The sequence below is a fragment of the Pseudoliparis swirei genome, chromosome 5 (genome assembly GCF_029220125.1).
Source record: "Pseudoliparis swirei isolate HS2019 ecotype Mariana Trench chromosome 5, NWPU_hadal_v1, whole genome shotgun sequence".
Classification (NCBI taxonomy): Eukaryota; Metazoa; Chordata; class Actinopteri; order Perciformes; family Liparidae; genus Pseudoliparis; species Pseudoliparis swirei.
In genome coordinates, this window is record NC_079392.1 from 26160108 (window position 1) to 26177819 (window position 17712).

Below are 17712 nucleotides of genomic sequence, written 5' to 3' on the forward strand. Positions count from 1 at the left end.
TGAATTTTTCTTATTAAATCTTATATATTTGTGCATTTGTTATTATTCTATTTGTTATAAATATTGTGCATTTTTCTTATTCTATTTTGTCATATCTATTGTGAATTTGTCTTATAATATATTATTAATTTATTGTGCATTTTTTATTATTCAATTTTTTATATATTGTGATTCTTTTCTTATTATTCAATTTTGTTCCTATTTATTGTAGATTTTTCCGATTTTATTTTTTATATATTGTGAATTTTTCTTATTATTCAATTTGTTCTTATTCTGCATTTTTACTATTATTCCATTAAAACACTTTTAAGATATTTTATTGCTCGGTTCAATCCCCGCTCTCCCCATAGTTGCACGTCGAAGTGCCCTTGAGCAAGACACTGAACCCCCAGTTGCTACCCTAACCCTTCCCTCTAGCCCAATGCTCCTCAATAACTAAGGACAGGTTAAATACAGAGACGCATTTTCCCACGGGGATCAATAAAAGTACATTATACACAATAAAATATCCATCTATCATAACAACACGTCATTGCATTGGCAGCAGCAAATTTATTATGTACACGTGGCATAAAGAAACAAAGAGAATAGAACAAATGATTACATATTTAGGGCGGATCTGTTCGAAGAAACAAGTGCATATACACACACACACACACACACAAACACACATTCAAGTGTACAAATCCCTTTCATTAAAACACACACACACACACACACACATGAAATGTTCATCGTCCAAAAAAAACGAACAAAATAAAACCACACAGTACAGGATGGTTAGCGAGCAGCTCGTGAATCATCATCCAATCAGAGGCAGGAGGTGAGTCGGGGGCGGGGCTAGTGGGACTGAGCGATGCTGGAGAAGTACTCCAACATGTCCTGGATGGTGAACTCCATGGTGATGCCGGAGCCCGGGTAGCATCGGCCAATCAGATCCTCGAAGTGCTTGTACTGGCGGATGAATTCGTCCTGCATGGAGTGCCACACCACCTGGTGGACACGGGGGGGAGGAGCTTCAGACGGGAGGAAGGGGAGGAGTCTCCCAACACTTGGAGAACACACTCACCTGGAGCAGACTCTCCTCCTCACACAGGTGCTTGTCCACCTTCTTGTAGAGGTTGTCCAGCCCCTTCTTCACCTCCTTCCCCGGGTACTCCTTGATGACCTTACGCAGCTCCTGCTTGTTGAAGGCCAGCTGGTAGCTCACCTCCTCCTCACGGACGCCCTGAGCCACGCGCGCCTCCACGCCTTCAAAGAAATGCTGCAGGAGGAGGAGGGAGGAGAAGAAGAAGGAGAGGAATAAGAAGGAGGAGAAAGAGGAGGAGGAGAAGAAATAAGAAGAATAAGAAAAAGGAGGAGGAGAGGAAGAAGGAGTAGAAGAAGGAGGAGAGTAATAAGGAGGAGGAGGAGAAGAGAAAGAAGAAGGGGGTTAAAGACATACCTGCAAACTCATGAGGGGTGAAAAAGGTGACAACGGGGGGGGGGGGGGGGGGGGTGCAGGTGACTTTTTTTGTTTTTTTGTCACCACACAACATCCACGTTGTTTGAAGCCTCAAAGCTTTTAGAACCACAACTACAGTCATCTTATTGTTCTGACCACAAGTCTAACCAATGATAATAAACAGTTTAAGAACAAAAGGTCCTCCGCTCTGACTCAGCCCTATAATGATAGTAATAACAAATATACATTGTCATTATATATAATATGGTTAAAGTCATTCATGAACCAACTTCCTTTTCTTTTGCCTGAACAGTCCTCATGGACTTCTCCCTGAATCTGTTCTGTCTCTACCTGTTTGTCGCGATACTCATATTATAACTTCTATACATATTACATACCTGCCATAAATATCATGATACCCGATACCAGAATTCAATACACCATACAAACAATATGGTACCATAATTACGAGACTGGTATATTTATCTATAATAGTAATAAATAAAACATCTGTATGGTTCACTTTTTACCAACTTTTTCAACTTAACAAATGTCAGTAATATGAGTATTAATACAGCCAGATATGAATGAAACTACATGGTTCCATCATAGCATTGATGATACACTATGAGGCCGTTAGTCTCTGACCAGATGATCCACAGTTCATCAGGATGAGCAGCTGGAGAGTTACACAACTTTACAGACTGAAACATTTCACTTCTGGCATCTTTTTATTTTTTAAGCCGAAGTCTCTAAGCTCCGCCACTTCTCTCGCTGTGAGCTGCGCAGCGCAGTGTGCGCAGACAGCTCGACACGGAGCAGCGCGTGCGCTCTGATCGCTCTCTTAATGAAGTATCGATACTAAAAATATGCTAAATCACATCGTGTTTAACGTACGGGTACTTTGTTAGCATCGCTACACCGTGCAGCGTGACAGCAGTAGATGTAGCGGGCTAACATTCAAGCTAACCTGAACCCCCAAACGCTGTGGACATCTGAACGCTGATTGGCCGAGACACGTCCCATCAAAGATGTTTTATTGCGAAGAGCAACACTTCACACTTTTCTCCGCGTCTCACTGCAATCTCAACGGCAGCGGGCCAGGTGACCCCCCCCCCCCAAAACAAAAACTCTTCGGATCTCCACGATTCAAAAAGGTGAATTTCACCGAAAGGTGACAAGTTTGCAGGTATGTAAAGAAGAAGGAGAAGGAGGAGAAGAACAAGAATGAGAAGAAGAAGGTGAGGAATAAGAGAATTAAGAAGAAGGAAAAGAAGGTGGGGTAGAAGAACAAGAATATCAAGTAGGAGGAGAAGAAGGAAAAGGAAAAGAACAAGAAGAACCAGAAGGGGAAGAAGAAGAAGGAGGAGAAGGAGAGGAATAAGAAGGAGGAGAAGGAGATGGAGGAGAGGAAGGAGAGAAATAAGAAGAATAAGAAAAAGGAGGAGGAGAGGAAGAGAAAGAAGAAGGGGGTTAAAGAAGAAGGAGAAGAACAAGAATGAGAAGAACAATAACAAGAAGAAGAAGGTGAGGAATAAGAGAATTAAGAAGAAGGAAAAGGAAAAGAAGACGGGGTAGAAGAACAATAAGAGGAAGAATATCAAGAAGGAGGAGAAGAAGGAAAAGGAAAAGAAGGAGAAGGAAAAGAACAAGAATAACCAGAAGGGGAAGGAGGAGAAGAAGATGAAGAACAATAAGGAAAAGAATAAGAACAAGAAGAAGGAGAAGAAGAAGGAGGGGAACAAGAAGAAGAAGGAGGAGAAGAAAGAGGAGGAGCAGAAGGAGGAGGAGGAGGAGGCGCTAGCAGGCCGCTGCCCCTCACGTTGAGCTTCTCCAGCGGCTGCCCCAGGGAGTTGATGACGTAGGACTGCAGGTGCTCGCTGTACTTGTGCTTGGCCTCGCGGCGCTCCGCCTCCAGACACGAGATCTTCAGCCGCGACAGCGTGGAGAAGATGTGGTGGAAGTTCTCCATCATCACCACGTCACGCGGCGTCTTCTGGCTGTCGTTGGCGACCTTCTCCACTAAACAACAACAACAACAGTCAGGGAGCTTGTTTACGAGTCTGGGGGGGCATCGCATCATCTACAAGCACATCAAGACCACATGGAGATGATGGAGGAGGAGAGGAATAAGAAGAAGGAGGAGGGAGGAGGAGAGGAATAAGAAGGAGGAGGAGGAGAAGGAGAAGAAGAAGGAGAAGAGGAAGAAGGGTGTTAAAGAAGAAGAAAGAGAAGAAGGTGAGGAATAAGAATGAGGAGAAGGAGGAGGAGAAGAAGAAAATTAAGAAGAGCATCGCATCATCTCGACCCCATGAAGACCCCGTGGCGGTCTCACCGTTCACGAACACGGCCCTGATCAGCTTGACGTAGGCCTTGTCCAGGTCCCCGCGGCGCTCGGCGTTACGGAAGATGGTCTCGGCGAGCTCGGCGAACTCCTCGAACCCGGTGACGAAGAGGAGGATGCCGACTTTGCTTTTCTTGGAGATCTTCACCTCCTCCATCTGTCGGATCTGAGCCGACTGAGAGGAACACAAGCACTTCAAACTCAGAGCAGCGTTTGTCTGCCTTAAAGGGACAGTACGCCGCCAACATCAAGAAGAGCGTGGGACTATCGAGGGTCCTGAAGAGTGAAGTCAATGCATTATCTATCCTGACCACCAGGGGGCGACTCCTCTGGTTGTATAGAAGTCTATGCTTCATGCGTTAACACCTGCATTCCCTCTCCTGACCACCAGGGGGCATCTCCTCTGGTTGTATAGAAGTCTATGCTTCATGCGTTAACACCTGCATTCCCTCTCCTGACCACCAGGGGGCGTCTCCTCTGGTTGTATAGAAGTCTAAAAGTGTGTTTTTCATCTCTATTTTGGGGTGAGCTGTCCCTTTAAGCATACCGTTGGTTGGTACCCACAATGCACTTGTCGAAGTTCCTCTTGACGGTGACCAGCACGTTCCCCAGCGTGGTGCTGAGGTAGGAGGCGGGGTCGACGTTCTCCGCCGTCCACACGTGGTGACTCATCTTCACCAGCATGTACAGCGAGTTGAAGCTGTCGATCTTGTCGCCGAGGGCGATGAGGCTGTTGAGCTCCGGCTCGATGCTCTGGAAGATCTTGTTCATCATCAGGCGCACCAGGTCCTTCCTGGAGGAGACGAGGGGGGAGGAAACGAGGAAGACCGTTACGCATCGCGAACGCACGGACGGAGAGAACGAGAAGTGGAGGAGACTCACTCGGAGGAGAGGGACTGGCGGTGCTCGGCCGGCGGGGGAATCCTGGACGGGGTTCCTCCGTCAGGCTCCTCCGGGTCAGGCTGCAGACGGAGAGGAGGAGGAAACACATGCACTGGGAACTGCTTCCAGAGAGGGAGGGAGGGAGGGAGGGAGAGAGCAAGGGAGCAAGAGAGAAAGGGAGGGAGGGAGCAAGGGAGAGAGGGAGGGAGCGAGCGAGGGAGCGAACGAGTGAGGGAGCGAGGGAGCAAGAGAGAAAGGGAGCGAGGGACAAGGGGAGCAAAAAAGAAAGGGAGCGAGGGAGAAAGGGAGCGAGGGTGCGAGGCCTACCTGAGCCAGAGGGGGCAGCACCGCTGGATGCTGCTGCAGCTTGAAGAACTTGCTGATGAAATCCTGCTCCGCCAGACAGAGAGGCTCCAGCTCACTGAGGACCTGCTCGAAGATCTGAGAGAGAGAGAGGGAGGGAGGGGAGAGAGAGAGAGGGAGGGGGGGAGGGAGGGAGGGGGAGGGAGAGAGAGAGGGAGGGGGGGAGGGAGAGAGGGAGAGGGATGTTATGATGCACCGGTCATCAGAGAGAAGTCAGGAAGCAGAGAGAGATCAGAGTGAGACCTTGTCGAACTTGGTCCGGTCGGCCACGTCCAGGTCGGAGGCCGACATGTTGCCCATGTCGAGCAGCGAGGACGACTGGGAGCGCCGGCTGCTGGAGCCCTGCACCGCCAGCTGGTTGAGGCTGGAGGTCGAACCCGTCAGCTTCCCCGAGCTGCCGTGGAGGCCTGGGCACATCACCACGGCGTCACGCGACCAGCAGCGGGCCGAGGAGTGAGTGAGTGTGTGTGTGTGTGTGTGTGTGTGTGTGTGTGTGCGTGCGTGTTCCCGGTGGTGAGCGGCGGGAACTGAGCTCCTTGGTACTTACTCTCCGTTTCCTGTTTCAGAGCGCTCTCTTTCCGCGGAAGCGTGGCTGCAGCCGGTTAGAGACAGAGACGGTTAGACATGCAGCATGTGGGACACACACACACACACACACACACGCACACACACACACACACACAGCGTGGCTTAAGCTCGGACACAGGATGCAGGAAGCAGAGTTTTAGATATAATTCTGCACAAAAACGACAACGAAAAGCTCACGTCTCGTCATATTTTCAAAAGAAAATATTATTTACAAAGAGCAGCGACTCCGTGGAGAGCGTCACACGGGAGGCGGAGCCTAAGCATCCGACAAGCGCTCATTAGTTGGGGAAAGAAAACATAATTTCTTATTTACACAATGAAGACACTGGAGGACACAAAGAGAAGTGACTAAATGAAAGAGGATGAGAACCAGTTGTTTTTGAAGGTCCAGACAAACAGGGAGGTATACGCGCTCCGGGGTCGAGGGTCAAAGGTCGGGGTCTTACCGAACTTGCCCTTGGCCTCCTTGCTCGCGCCCGCCATCTTTATCTTGGCCACCTCGAAGAAGTCTTTGATCTCTCGCTCGTAGAGGCGGCTCATGTAGTCGACGTAAGTCTGAGACGCCGAACACAAACACCCCGATGTTAGAGGAGTTGTCACACATCAGAAACTCTGCAGTGAGGGTGACGAGTGTTTTTATTTCTGTGTATTTATTTCAGTGTATATTCTATTCAATAAAAACCTGGCACCGCTGTCACTTTACACGGTGTACGCTTTCATTGTTATTTTATTTTAACATTTTTATTTCCTTCATTATTTTAATTTTTAAATGTAATATGCCCTGCTATTTTATTTTATTGTATATTTGTAAACATGTTTACCAAATTTCCCCCTGGGGATGAATAAAGTAAATATGTAATCTAACATGAGTATATGTGTATGGCCACATGTTGGGGTCAATAATAATAATAATAAATGAATAAATAGAAAATAATATTTTATAATTTTTTTGCTCTGAATATTATTATAAATAAATATATATTATTATAAATAAATATATATAAATATTTTAATATAATTATATTTATAAAAAAAGATACACACATATATATTCTAATAATAATATTCAGAAGAAAAAAATATTCAGAGGAAAAAGGAGTATTTAAAAAAAATTAAAATAAATTTAATTTGCATCCCAAAATAAAATCACAAATTCTCAGCTGTTGTTAAGTTTCCATTCTATAAAAAAGTCTGAAATTCTCCAAAATATAATTATGATCTTGTAAAGATTGTGATGGTGGTGTTTCTGTTCTGAGACACGCTGACGATAACGTGACGATTCTTTTGTTATTTAATCTGACTGCATCGCCAACTGCAGGCATGGAAACGTGAAGCGATGGAGTAAAAATAAACTTTCATGCTTTTATTCTCGTAAATCTGTGACTTTAAAATCTCAGAAAAATAACATCTGAGAATATTCACGTTTTCCCGTAAAGTCGCCACTTTTGTTTGTTTTTTACCCCAAATCACATGCAGAACTAATCACTGTGACCCCCCCCCCCCCCCCCGGCGCAGCACTGACCCGGGACAGGCCCTCATACTTCTCCCGGTGGGTGCTCTTCAGCCACTCCATGAGCTTGGCGTAGCGCAGCAGGTCTCGGTGCAGCGGGCTGTGCTTGGGCAGGCTGAGCTCGGCCGGGTGCTGCGTCAGCGTGGAGCTCTGGTCGTGGCCCTGGGGAGAAAGAGACCGGACGTTAGAATAACATCACGTCGCTTCTTCTCTCCTCAGCTCTCAGAGTAAATGAGGGATGTTAAGAGGTTAGAAACACACCCCATGCAACGGAAGGAGGGAGGAGTGAGAGGTCAGACACTAGCATGGGGGGGAGGGGGGTACTCACTGGAAGAGACAGACAGGAGGACCTATAGAAGTGAGGGATGGTCATTTTGAAGTGACTGAAGTGGTTGAACTGAGAGAAAGGGGGGGGGCAGGGGGGGTTCAAAGTGAGCACAACAGAGAGAGTCAAGAACAGAAGAAGGGAAGGAAACGACACGAGGAGAGGAAACGACACAAGGAGAGGACGAGAGCTGCACAGGAAGTCCGTGACGCGGGGAGGGAGGTGAAGAAAATCTGACTCTTAAATCTGCTGAAAAGAAGAAATAATAAAGCTGCTCGCTCTGGAAACAAAATTCTGCTGCAAATTATATATACATATATATAAATATATATATATGAATAGAAATTTATATATATGAATAGATATATATATACATATATATGAATATATATATATATATATGTGTATATTAATATTAATATATATATTATGCCATTATGGCTATTAATATTAATACGGATGCAACCGTGTACACAGCTGCTTCCCCTCCCAACACAGTAACTACATTAAATATTGAACATCCTCATGCTGCTGTACAGGTGACATTAGCCCAGGTGAGCGCCGGCGTCCGGTACCTGGTGAACGAACACGTTGTTGAGGTGGTTGGTGAGGCGCCGGGCGAAGGTGTCCCTCAGCTCGGCGAACAGCAGCTGCTGCTGCGTCACGGCCGTCAGCTTCTCGTGGCCTGGAGGAGCGAAAGAGAAACATCACGTTACAAATCATCCTGAATGATTCACCGGGGGCGGGGCCAGGAGGGGGGCGGGTACCGACCGGGCCGCAGCGCCACGTTCATGCACTGGGACAGCGCCTCGGAGGCGTTGATGCAGGCCTCGATGCCCTTGGGGGAGGTCAGGTCTCCCTCCTGCAGGGCCCGCACATGGCCCTTCGACAGGTCCATGTAGTTCTACGCCGGGGCAGAGAGCAAGGCATTAATCAGGGGTCGTACACATGGCGACCAATGGGTGTCCAGGACCAAACTTTTTGTGCACCGTGGCGCGGCCTTAAACAAAGGGTACACTGTCCCTTTAAGAGGGCGGAGCCACTGACCACCAGGAACTGTATCTCGTCCAGCAGCTTGACGTTGTTGCTGCTGCTGATCTGGATGTGCCGGTTGCTCTGGGAGATCTGGTCCATCTGCTCCTTCACGCTCTGCAGCATCTCCTCGTAGCTGCTCAGCTTCCCCTCGATGGTGTCCACCTCCCCCAGAGCCTCGTCCAGCAGCGCCATCAGGAGGTTCACCTGCTTCTCAGACGCCATGATGGACTGGATATTGGCCTGGGGGGGGGGGGGGGGGAGAACCATGAAGGAGGAGGAGGAGCAGGAGGAGGAGGGGGAGGACCGTGAAAGAGGAGAAGGAGGAGGAGGAGTAGGAGGGGGACCGTGAAGGAGGACCGTGAAAGGAGGAGGAGGAGGAGGGGGACCGTGAAAGAGGAGGACAGATGAAGGAGGAGGAGGAATGATTAAGGAGGAAATGGAAAAGGAGGGGGAGGAGGACCGTGAAGGAAAAGTTGAAGGAGGAGGATCGATGAAGGAGGAGGAGGAGAAGGAGAATGAGAAGGAACAATGAAGGTGGAGGAGGAGGAGCCATGAAGGAAGAGAAGCAGGAGGAGGACCGTGAAGGAGGAGGAGATGGAGGAAGAAGAACAACAAGAAAAAGAACAAGGTGAAGAAGAAGAACAACAACAACAACAAAGAGAAGAGGAAGAGGAAAGAACAACAACAACAACAACAACGTCCGCCCTCACCCCGTCCAGGACCTGCAGCTCTCTGCTCAGCTGCTCGGCGAAGGCCTCGGCGTTGGACACGGCGTCCTCGCACATCTCCATCATGCCCTCGATGTCCTGCTCCTCGCGGGCGCTCAGCTCCTGGTAGTCGTCCAGCGCGTCCTCGTCGCCCCCGGCAACGCTCTGGCTCTCGCCGCTCGGCACCGAGTCTACGGACGAGAAGAGCGGCACGGTGAGGCCGGGGCTCCTCCTGGTGTTACGCAACACTGGAGCGACTACCAGATCAATAATTAAAAACAACAACAACAACATTAATCCAAAGTACAACAACTGAAAAATAATAAACAATATGAGCTACAAGTTCTACTCAAATTACACAGAGTACATTGATGCATTTAAGGTGGAATGGACACATGGACTTAAGGTGGAATGACCTAAATGTGAGTTATGATGAAAGACATGAAACATGTCGTCTAAATGAGAATGGAGAGGAGAAGGAAAGGGGGGAGGAAGAGAAGGAGAGAGAGAGGGAGGGAGGAGGAGGAGAGAGAGAGGGAGGAGAGAGAGAGAGAGAGGGGGGGGGGGAGGAGGAGGAGGGAGAGAGATAGAGGAGGAGGATTACAATGTTGAGGAGTGAGGAGGAGGAGGAGTTAAGTCCTACCAACCTTCCGCTTTAGGAAGTTCTGGCCAGAGAAAGTTTAAAAGAGAGAAAAGTGAGAATAAAGAAAAGTTGAACACAGAAACGCCAAACAGACACAAATAGAGGCTCAATACACACACACACACACACACACACCCCTCACCCCCCCTCTCTCCCCTTCTCACCTTCCAGCAGCTGAGAACTGACATTCACAAACTCCACCTTCTTCCTCAGGTAGCGCTGGTTCAGCTTCCAGATGCAGGAGATGAAGGAGTTCTTCTCGGCGGCGCTGCTCGCCACCCAGCGGTACACCTTCTCGAAGTGGAGGTCGAACTCGGGGTTCTCCTGCAGAGAAGAGAAGGAGGGAAGGGAAGGAGGGAAGGGAAGGAGGGAAGGAGCGTCGGTGAACGAGGGTTTCACAGGGTCGGGGAACGAAGGAGACGTGACCTTCGCCGACCTTGCTGGCGTCCTTGGCGTCCACCTCCGTCAGGTCGCGGAGCTCCCACGTCTGCTGCCGCTTGTAGAAGTCTCCTTTGTCGGACTTCTTCACCTTCACCACTTTGACCTGGACGGGCCGCTCCGTGGTCACTGGGACAACAACAACAACAACAACAACGCTTCAGAAATAAGAAACAAATGCCCCCATAATGTCCTCTATTAATTATGATAATTTAATAGCGTTTTGTTTGTGTTATTTGTTGTGTGTGTCCTCTCTGTTGCCTGTACTACACACACACACACACAATCAATAAATATAATTTGGAATAATAAAAAAAACTAAGAAATAAGTTATAATTGTTAATAGTTATAATAAATAACCACGAATAAATAAGAATAACATTGAATATGATTGTCTGACTTGTGTTTTTTGTTTAAAAGAATCCAAGAAAAACACTTTGAATCTGTAGACTACTGCCTTATAATCTTATTACTGCCTAATAATCTTATTATTGCCTAATAATCTTATTACTGCCTAATAATCTTATTATTGCCTAATAATGTTATTATTGTCTAATAGTCTTATTACTGCCTGATATTCTATTTTTGCAAATTTTTTATGACAATAGCTCATATCCTGTTAGCCTAAATAAGTATATTTATAATTTTTGTACAACGGTTAAATGTTATTTCACGAGTTTCAGAAAGTGCACCAGTTCATTTTGAAAAGCTCCTGGTTTTCAGTCAATGGGGGAAAAACGACCCCCTGAAAAATATATTATATACATTTCCTCCCCACGTCTGAAATAATCATTCATAAAGTTATCCACACTTCTCACCCGTCGCACACAGGAAGCAGTTCTTCTTCTTCTTCCCCGCCTTGCAGACGTTGACGATGCCGAGGAGCCGCTCGTCGTTGGGCGTGAAGATGTCCCTCTGCAGCGCGTGCTTGATGGCCGTCATGGCGGCGGCTGCCGTGCAGAAGGTTTGTTTGTTATTGTTATTGACGCCAGATGTTCCTTCACTCGCTGTCGGGATGAAGCTCGAAGGAAATATAACTTCACCTGAGAGACATTTAAGACATAAGCGAGTCTGAAACTGTCTTTAAGACAAAGGAAGATCGACTGCTTTTGCACACCCAGTCCACATTGGACCTTTTTTTATTTATTTATTCTGGACCTGGTCCATTGAGGTCTAGATGTGACATCTTCCTCTCTTTTTGCAACTTAAATAAGTAGAATAAAAAAGGTGAAACAAGTGTGAACATGTGTTTTAAAGATTCCCTCTATAATCTAGTCCACTTTACCCTGGTCCAGGTACAGTGGTTTGTAATCTGGACCTGGTCCAATGTGGTCTAGATGTGTGTGTGTGTGTGTGTGTGTGTGTGGGGGGGGGGGGGGGGCTGTGAAATCTCCCCTTTTTATTTATTACGTATTCCCAAATATAAAACCATGTTTAAAGCATCTTCAGCCTATCTGGGATAATCTAGTCCACATTGGAACAGTCTCGGTGGAGTCTGTTTTAAATTAGACCTGTTCAATGAGGTCTAGATGTGAAGAAGAAGAAGAAGAAGAAGAAGTGACATATTCCCCCTTTTTCTGCAGTTTCACAAACGAAAGAATGAATAAAAACACATTGTTGTCTGTCCTCTGTGTCAGTTAGCTAGCTAGCTCCTGCTAGCTCGCAGAGAGCTAAACTACTTCCGGGTTAGCATCCATGACGCGGAGCCGTTAACGGCGGAATAACCTCCCGTGACTTTATAACCGAAGTGCAGACGATCCGTATGTCTGATAGTCAGATGTCACGTCGTGAACTCACAAGCGTCGCTTACCTTGTTTCTTTCCTGCTCCGCAGCGCTCTGACTTCCGGGTTCGGCTGTCACGTGACAGCGAAAGCGTCAACATCCGGTCTGATCCGCCCACAGAGGCAATAATGACCACAGACGGTGGGAAGAACACATGTATTGGTCCTGTGTTTCAGGATTAGGATTGTGTATATATATATATATATATATATATATATATATATATATATATATATATATATAAATATGTATATGTGTTTATTATTTAACATTTATTTTATATATATATATATATAAATATATAAATAAATAAAGTTTCCATTGCTATGTAATATCTCTCTCTCCCTCCCTCTCTCTCTCTCTCTCTCTCTATATATAATATATATATATATATATATAATATAATATTATCGGCTTCTGTGCAAATAGTCTGTATAAAAACTGTGTTATTACTATATATTATATATACATATATTAGTATTAATTGTGCAGGTGCCAGGTACATAATGATAATGATATTAAACGGGTTGCAAATCTGCAAATGATGACGACATGAATGTCTTTTAATTAAAGAGTTAATTGATATTTAAATGTTTAGCTTTAGCCTTTAACATCTGAAACATGCCATGTCGCTTCTGTAAATACTCTTTTCCAGCCACCAGGTGGCAGTGTTAACCCACATCATACTTCTCATTGCTGAACGTCTCCTTTCCTCCTGCGTTGTGTTCTAGAACGAACACTTTAACTTAACTTATTGTTGTTTTTCCATCAGTGTGATCATTGTTTTCCTGCAGCAGTCTCAGTGATTAACCAGCTGTGGAGGAAAAGCCCAGCGCGGCTTCAGAGACTGAATGTCAGCGCGGCGAGCCGGGAAATAAACATAACTACAAATAGAGCGCCGGCTTGAGGCCTCGAGGCTTTTCTGTGTCGCTCTTGATTTCCCAGCTGGTGAATGAGGCGTTCACTGTCACGGTTCGTTGCTGCCCCTGAACCCAGCGCTATGCAAGCGATATCCTCTCCGGGTGACTAAACATTGGGTTCTCATCCCGTCCGAGGTCTCCGTGGTGTCTTTTTATGGTCGACGTCACCGCTTGTGTCCCAGAAGCGGGGGGAAAGACGCCGCGCGGCGACATCTTGAGTTTCGGTGTCGCACGACGTCTTCTGGCAAAGTTATCGCTTTAATATGGACATAAACACACAGCGGGATATTTTACCTTCAGAGTCAAACAGTGGATGAGTTTATAGGAAACAACTGTTTTTAAAAAAAGAATTTTTTACAGAACCGTTTAAATTAAATTAACGTGAACTTACATATTTTTGACATGGAAGTTACGAATATTTAATATTTAATGATCGAGCAGGTACATTTGTTTTAGTTGGAAGCACATACAAAAAAGCCCCAATAAATATGAATTAATATGATTTAGTTGATAAATTCAGTCATATCAATAAAGAAGGAAATCACAACACACACATTTGTCTCAGTTGTCTCATGCAACCGACTAGGATCATTAGAAACATTTTCTTCCCATATTTATTCAAAGATATGAAGTTGATTTCTGCTTTTTGGGCGTTATTTTCCAAAACAAGATCCGTCCATTTGGAGGTAATAAAGTTATCCTCTTTTCAACAGAACTCCTTGAAATTGGATTAATTATAGAATCCTTCATTGTGATCTCTCGCTGGTGTTTTAATCGGATTTGTTTTGTTTTTTTAACCAGAAATATAGCAAAAATACTAAAGTTGTGCATTCTTTCCAAAAAGTTTGAGTTAGCTGTTTTTTTTCATGCATTTCCTGTTTGATGTCAATATTTATCTTGTTCGGGTCATCATGTCCATGAAAATAATATGATTTTTACACAATATGTGTACATATAGACACACACACAAACACACACACCTCCATTATCTTTCTTCCTCATGTTGTGCTCGTATGATTCACCCACGTTTCGCCCTATTCCAGCACTTACCGCGTGCGCATGTTGTGAATGTCAAAGGTTTGTTTTCTGATGTTTATTTTCCTACGACGGGCCGATAAATGATGCGGGACTAAAGAAAACCCGTTAGCTAGTGAAGCGCTGAGATGGAGGACTGACTATGATGCGGGACTAAAGAAACCCTGTTAGCTAGTGAAGCGCTGAGATGCAGGACTGACTAAAGAAACCCCGTTAGCTAGTGAAGCGCTGAGATGGAGGACTGACTAAAGAAACCCCGTTAGCTAGTGAAGCGCTGAGATGCAGGTCTGACTAAAGAAACCCCGTTAGCTAGTGAAGTGCTGAGATGCAGGACTGACTAAAGAAACCCCGTTAGCTAGTGAAGCGCTGAGATGCAGGACTGACTAAAGAAACCCCGTTAGCTAGTGAAGCGCTGAGATGCAGGACTGACTAAAGAAACCCCGTTAGCTTGTGAAGCGCTGAGATGGAGGACTGACTAAAGAAACCCCGTTAGCTAGTGAAGCGCTGAGATGCAGGACTGACTAAAGAAACCCCGTTAGCTTGTGAAGCGCTGAAATGGAGGACTGACTAAAGAAACCCCGTTAGCTAGTGAAGCGCTGAGATGGAGGACGTGTAGTTGTAATAACTTGTGCCATTATTTTAACTCAACGTTTACATTTACCATTTATGCATTGATGTATTGATCGGTCAATGTTCTGATCAGTCTGCTGACACGATACTGGTGTTTTATATATATATATGTATATATATATATATATACAATAAATGTCTCTGAGAACTCAAACCCAGACTTCATATCACCAGAAAATTAGGAAAAATCCCCCCAAAAGACCAATATGATTAATTTTTTTAAACAGGCCTCTCGATGACATCATTGGCCAAATATTCGACGGGCGTGGCATTACCAATGGCAGCGTTTTCAAAATGGCCGACCGGTGACTCGATGCGTGCGGCGTTGAATTGCTAACTTAAAATAAAAAAATATTTTGCTCTCCGAGTCGCAATAACTTTTCGTTCAATTTTCGCGTTTGCAAACGTGAATACTAATCATTCTAATCATACTCGGGAGTCCGTGGAGGATGTCACGCAGGCGCCACGAGCAAACAAAAAGGGGCTTTCGGTGGCAGGTGGGTCGGCGCCGAGGGGGCCGGGGGGGGGCGATTGCATCAGTGTAATCTGCAGTTGACATTAACTCGCTGATGGACGTTTCTATCTGTGCTTTGCTATCTGGATGGCATTCAGTGGAGCCCTTTAAGGAGCCGTCGCCAGCTGTTGTTTCAGATTGGTGTTTGTTTTGTTGTCAGCGTGGCGAAGGTATCAACACATGTTTAATATCTATATGTAAAGGTTGATTTATGATCCTCCACTGTAACTCATCTGATGATGCAATGTGGCTTTTATTACTGTTTTTCTCGATTGATTCCACAGAAAAACTGGAACTTAGAACACAATGACCACAACCTGTAACTCATGTGCCAACTCCCTAAACCAATTCTACTAAACTATAAGCACAAGTATCTGCTTTAGACACAGATTTCAATTGTTAGCCACACTTTCTTTAAAACACTAAACACCATCCTCTCTACTTTGCACACTTCATCAATGCCACACCTCCTCGTGTTCAGACAGAACACACTGCTGTTCAATTGGCAAAACTTCCATTTCCACGGCTGTTGTGCAATTTGGAATCAAACAATATAATGGCCACAGGTGACCTCCTGATTTGAAGAAGAATGGATGAAAACATGGAAGGTAGAGGAGACTAGAGAGGCAGAGGAGTATTTTGTTGTCCTTTTTTATTTACACTTTTCTTTCTTTTTTTGTTGACTGTTGTGGTCTATTTTCTATTGTTTGTTCTGTGAAAAAATTATAAAAAAGAAAGAAACATTTTTGTTGTATATTTGTGTGTTGTTTTATATTTTGAGTTCAAACACTATACATTTACAATATTTTACAACAGGAGAAAGCGTACAGTACCACTGGACATGAAAAGGCATAATGCTTCTGATCAGGCCTTCATACTGGTGTTTTTCCATTTCATAGTCGTGTTTTCCATCGAGCACATCAGTGTTCAATCGATGCTTAGAATGTCTAGTCATATAATGGGCTGTGTTTGTCATTTGAAAACAAAATACCCTTTTGAGGTGACATAACACTGTTCTGAAAGCAAAGTTGCATTTTGCAGGAGATATAAAGGGTTTTGCATTTTGTGTGAGTGGTTTTGGGATTTGTGTTTAGAGTTTTGAGAAAACGAGGCATGCTTTCAAAACATGTGTTTAAGCAATCGAGAAAAACTGTCACCCCTCCCTCTCTCCCCCTCCTCCCCCAAAAGGATGATGACTTGTAAATGAAACCATCTGAAAGAGAAGAACCAGGACGTGTAATGGCCGTTGCTGTCATCACATTAATCATATTAATATCTTTACGAGCGTCTCCGCTCCTCTTCATCCCTCGATCACGTCTCACTTCACCGACTTCTACTTCTGTCTTTCTGCCGTTAACGACACAAGAAGTCTCTCTAACATCGTTCCTCTGAAAAGATGAACAACATAATTAAAAATAAAGGTTTTTATGTGACAACATTCACATTTCTAAATGGTTATCCAGGAATGTGATGCAGTATGAGAGCACACTACACCAGGACTAAGATATAAAATATATATATATATATATATATATACACACATATATAATATATATATATACATATATTTAAAATATATATATATAAATAAATATATATCATATCACACATACTTAATTTTGTCTGAGGCATGCAGCATTAGATTAGATGCATTATTTCAGTAAGACGACACCATTCGTTTCACCCGAATATTAGAACATGATACTCAATCTAACGATGAAATATAATGGGAAATAAAATACGTCCAAATTGCACAACTCGTGTAATTTAAATCTTCTGTTAAAATCTGCATAAGCCGAATATTAATAGAGTTTAAAGCAGAGAAACAAGAGTGAAAATAATCAGATTTATATCAACACTCTGCTTTACGTGATCCTCGATGGTTCTGTGATTGAAGTTCATAATCACGTTTTAATAGCGTGTAATATTAAAACATGGCAACCAAATCCAAACAGAGATAATCTGAAGGGAATGTTTTCATAATTTTGGTATTTCCATCATATTTAGATCCATGTTGCAGTGAGATTATTTGGGATTTGAACCAGATTTGAATGAACATGAAGTCTGGAGACAACAGCATGTAAAGTATTACTAAACATTCATTCACATTTTTTCAAGATGTACTTTTCTTGTGTTTATTTTCCCGACGGTCCTTGAACTAAACTCAGAGAGAACAATGGAGACCACACTGGAGGCCTCGCGGTGCGACGGTGACTCATGCACCGTAACCTTCCCTCAAAACCATCGGGTTTTAACTCCAGACCGGAGCAAATTATGAAAAATAACTCGTGCCGTGACATTTCGGGGCTTTTTTTCCAGACGGGTGAACCGAGGGGAGAACACAAAACACAAATTATCTTTCCGGCTAATTACGTCTCCTCTCTCAATTCATAATAATAATAAAAAGGAAAAAGGCGGGAGATTAAAGAGGATGGAGACATCAGCGTGGGAGGAGGACAAGGGAGTGGACGACTTCCCCGGAATCGCCCAAATTGTCGATTTCAAAGAGTCAGACGTTGGTGTCAGTCGAGTGTCTCTCTGACCTTCTTCA

At 44.6% G+C, this 17712-nt stretch overlaps 1 protein-coding gene across 6 annotated transcripts; it reads right to left on the minus strand.

Moving 5' to 3' along the window:
• Positions 1-532: 532 nt before the first annotated feature.
• exoc1 (exocyst complex component 1) lies at positions 533-12110 on the minus strand. Of its 6 annotated transcripts, XM_056415177.1 has the most exons (21): positions 12090-12110; positions 11098-11229; positions 10278-10408; positions 10006-10165; positions 9846-9863; positions 9202-9389; positions 8504-8731; positions 8228-8360; positions 8032-8141; positions 7460-7528; positions 7144-7293; positions 6068-6176; positions 5581-5625; positions 5277-5440; positions 4998-5111; positions 4671-4750; positions 4353-4581; positions 3780-3963; positions 3267-3466; positions 1070-1264; positions 533-993 (listed from the first exon to the last, which is right to left on the minus strand). In XM_056415177.1, the coding sequence occupies exons 2-21, from the start codon at positions 11219-11221 to the stop codon at positions 841-843; spliced, it is 2784 nt and encodes a 927-aa protein (XP_056271152.1). In that variant the 5' UTR covers positions 11222-11229; positions 12090-12110; the 3' UTR covers positions 533-840. The 6 variants fall into 6 exon arrangements, with proteins under 6 accessions (XP_056271152.1, XP_056271153.1, XP_056271155.1 ...); XM_056415178.1 differs by lacking the exons at positions 9846-9863; positions 12090-12110 and having other exon boundaries at positions 11098-11485; XM_056415180.1 differs by lacking the exons at positions 5581-5625; positions 12090-12110 and having other exon boundaries at positions 11098-11485.
• Between the last annotated feature and the right edge of the window lie 5602 nt (positions 12111-17712).

Excerpts from the sequence above, each read along its gene's own strand:
- exoc1 (XM_056415177.1), bottom strand. The coding sequence starts at position 11,221 with ATGACGGCCATCAAGCACGCGCTGCAGAGGGACATCTTCACGCCCAAC. Across the intron at positions 8,142-8,227 it reads GAACGTGGCGCTGCGGCCCG|GCCACGAGAAGCTGACGGCC; the intron begins GTCGGTACCCGC and ends TCGCTCCTCCAG. Across the intron at positions 4,751-4,997 it reads TGCTGCCCCCTCTGGCTCAG|CCTGACCCGGAGGAGCCTGA; the intron begins GTAGGCCTCGCA and ends CTCCGTCTGCAG.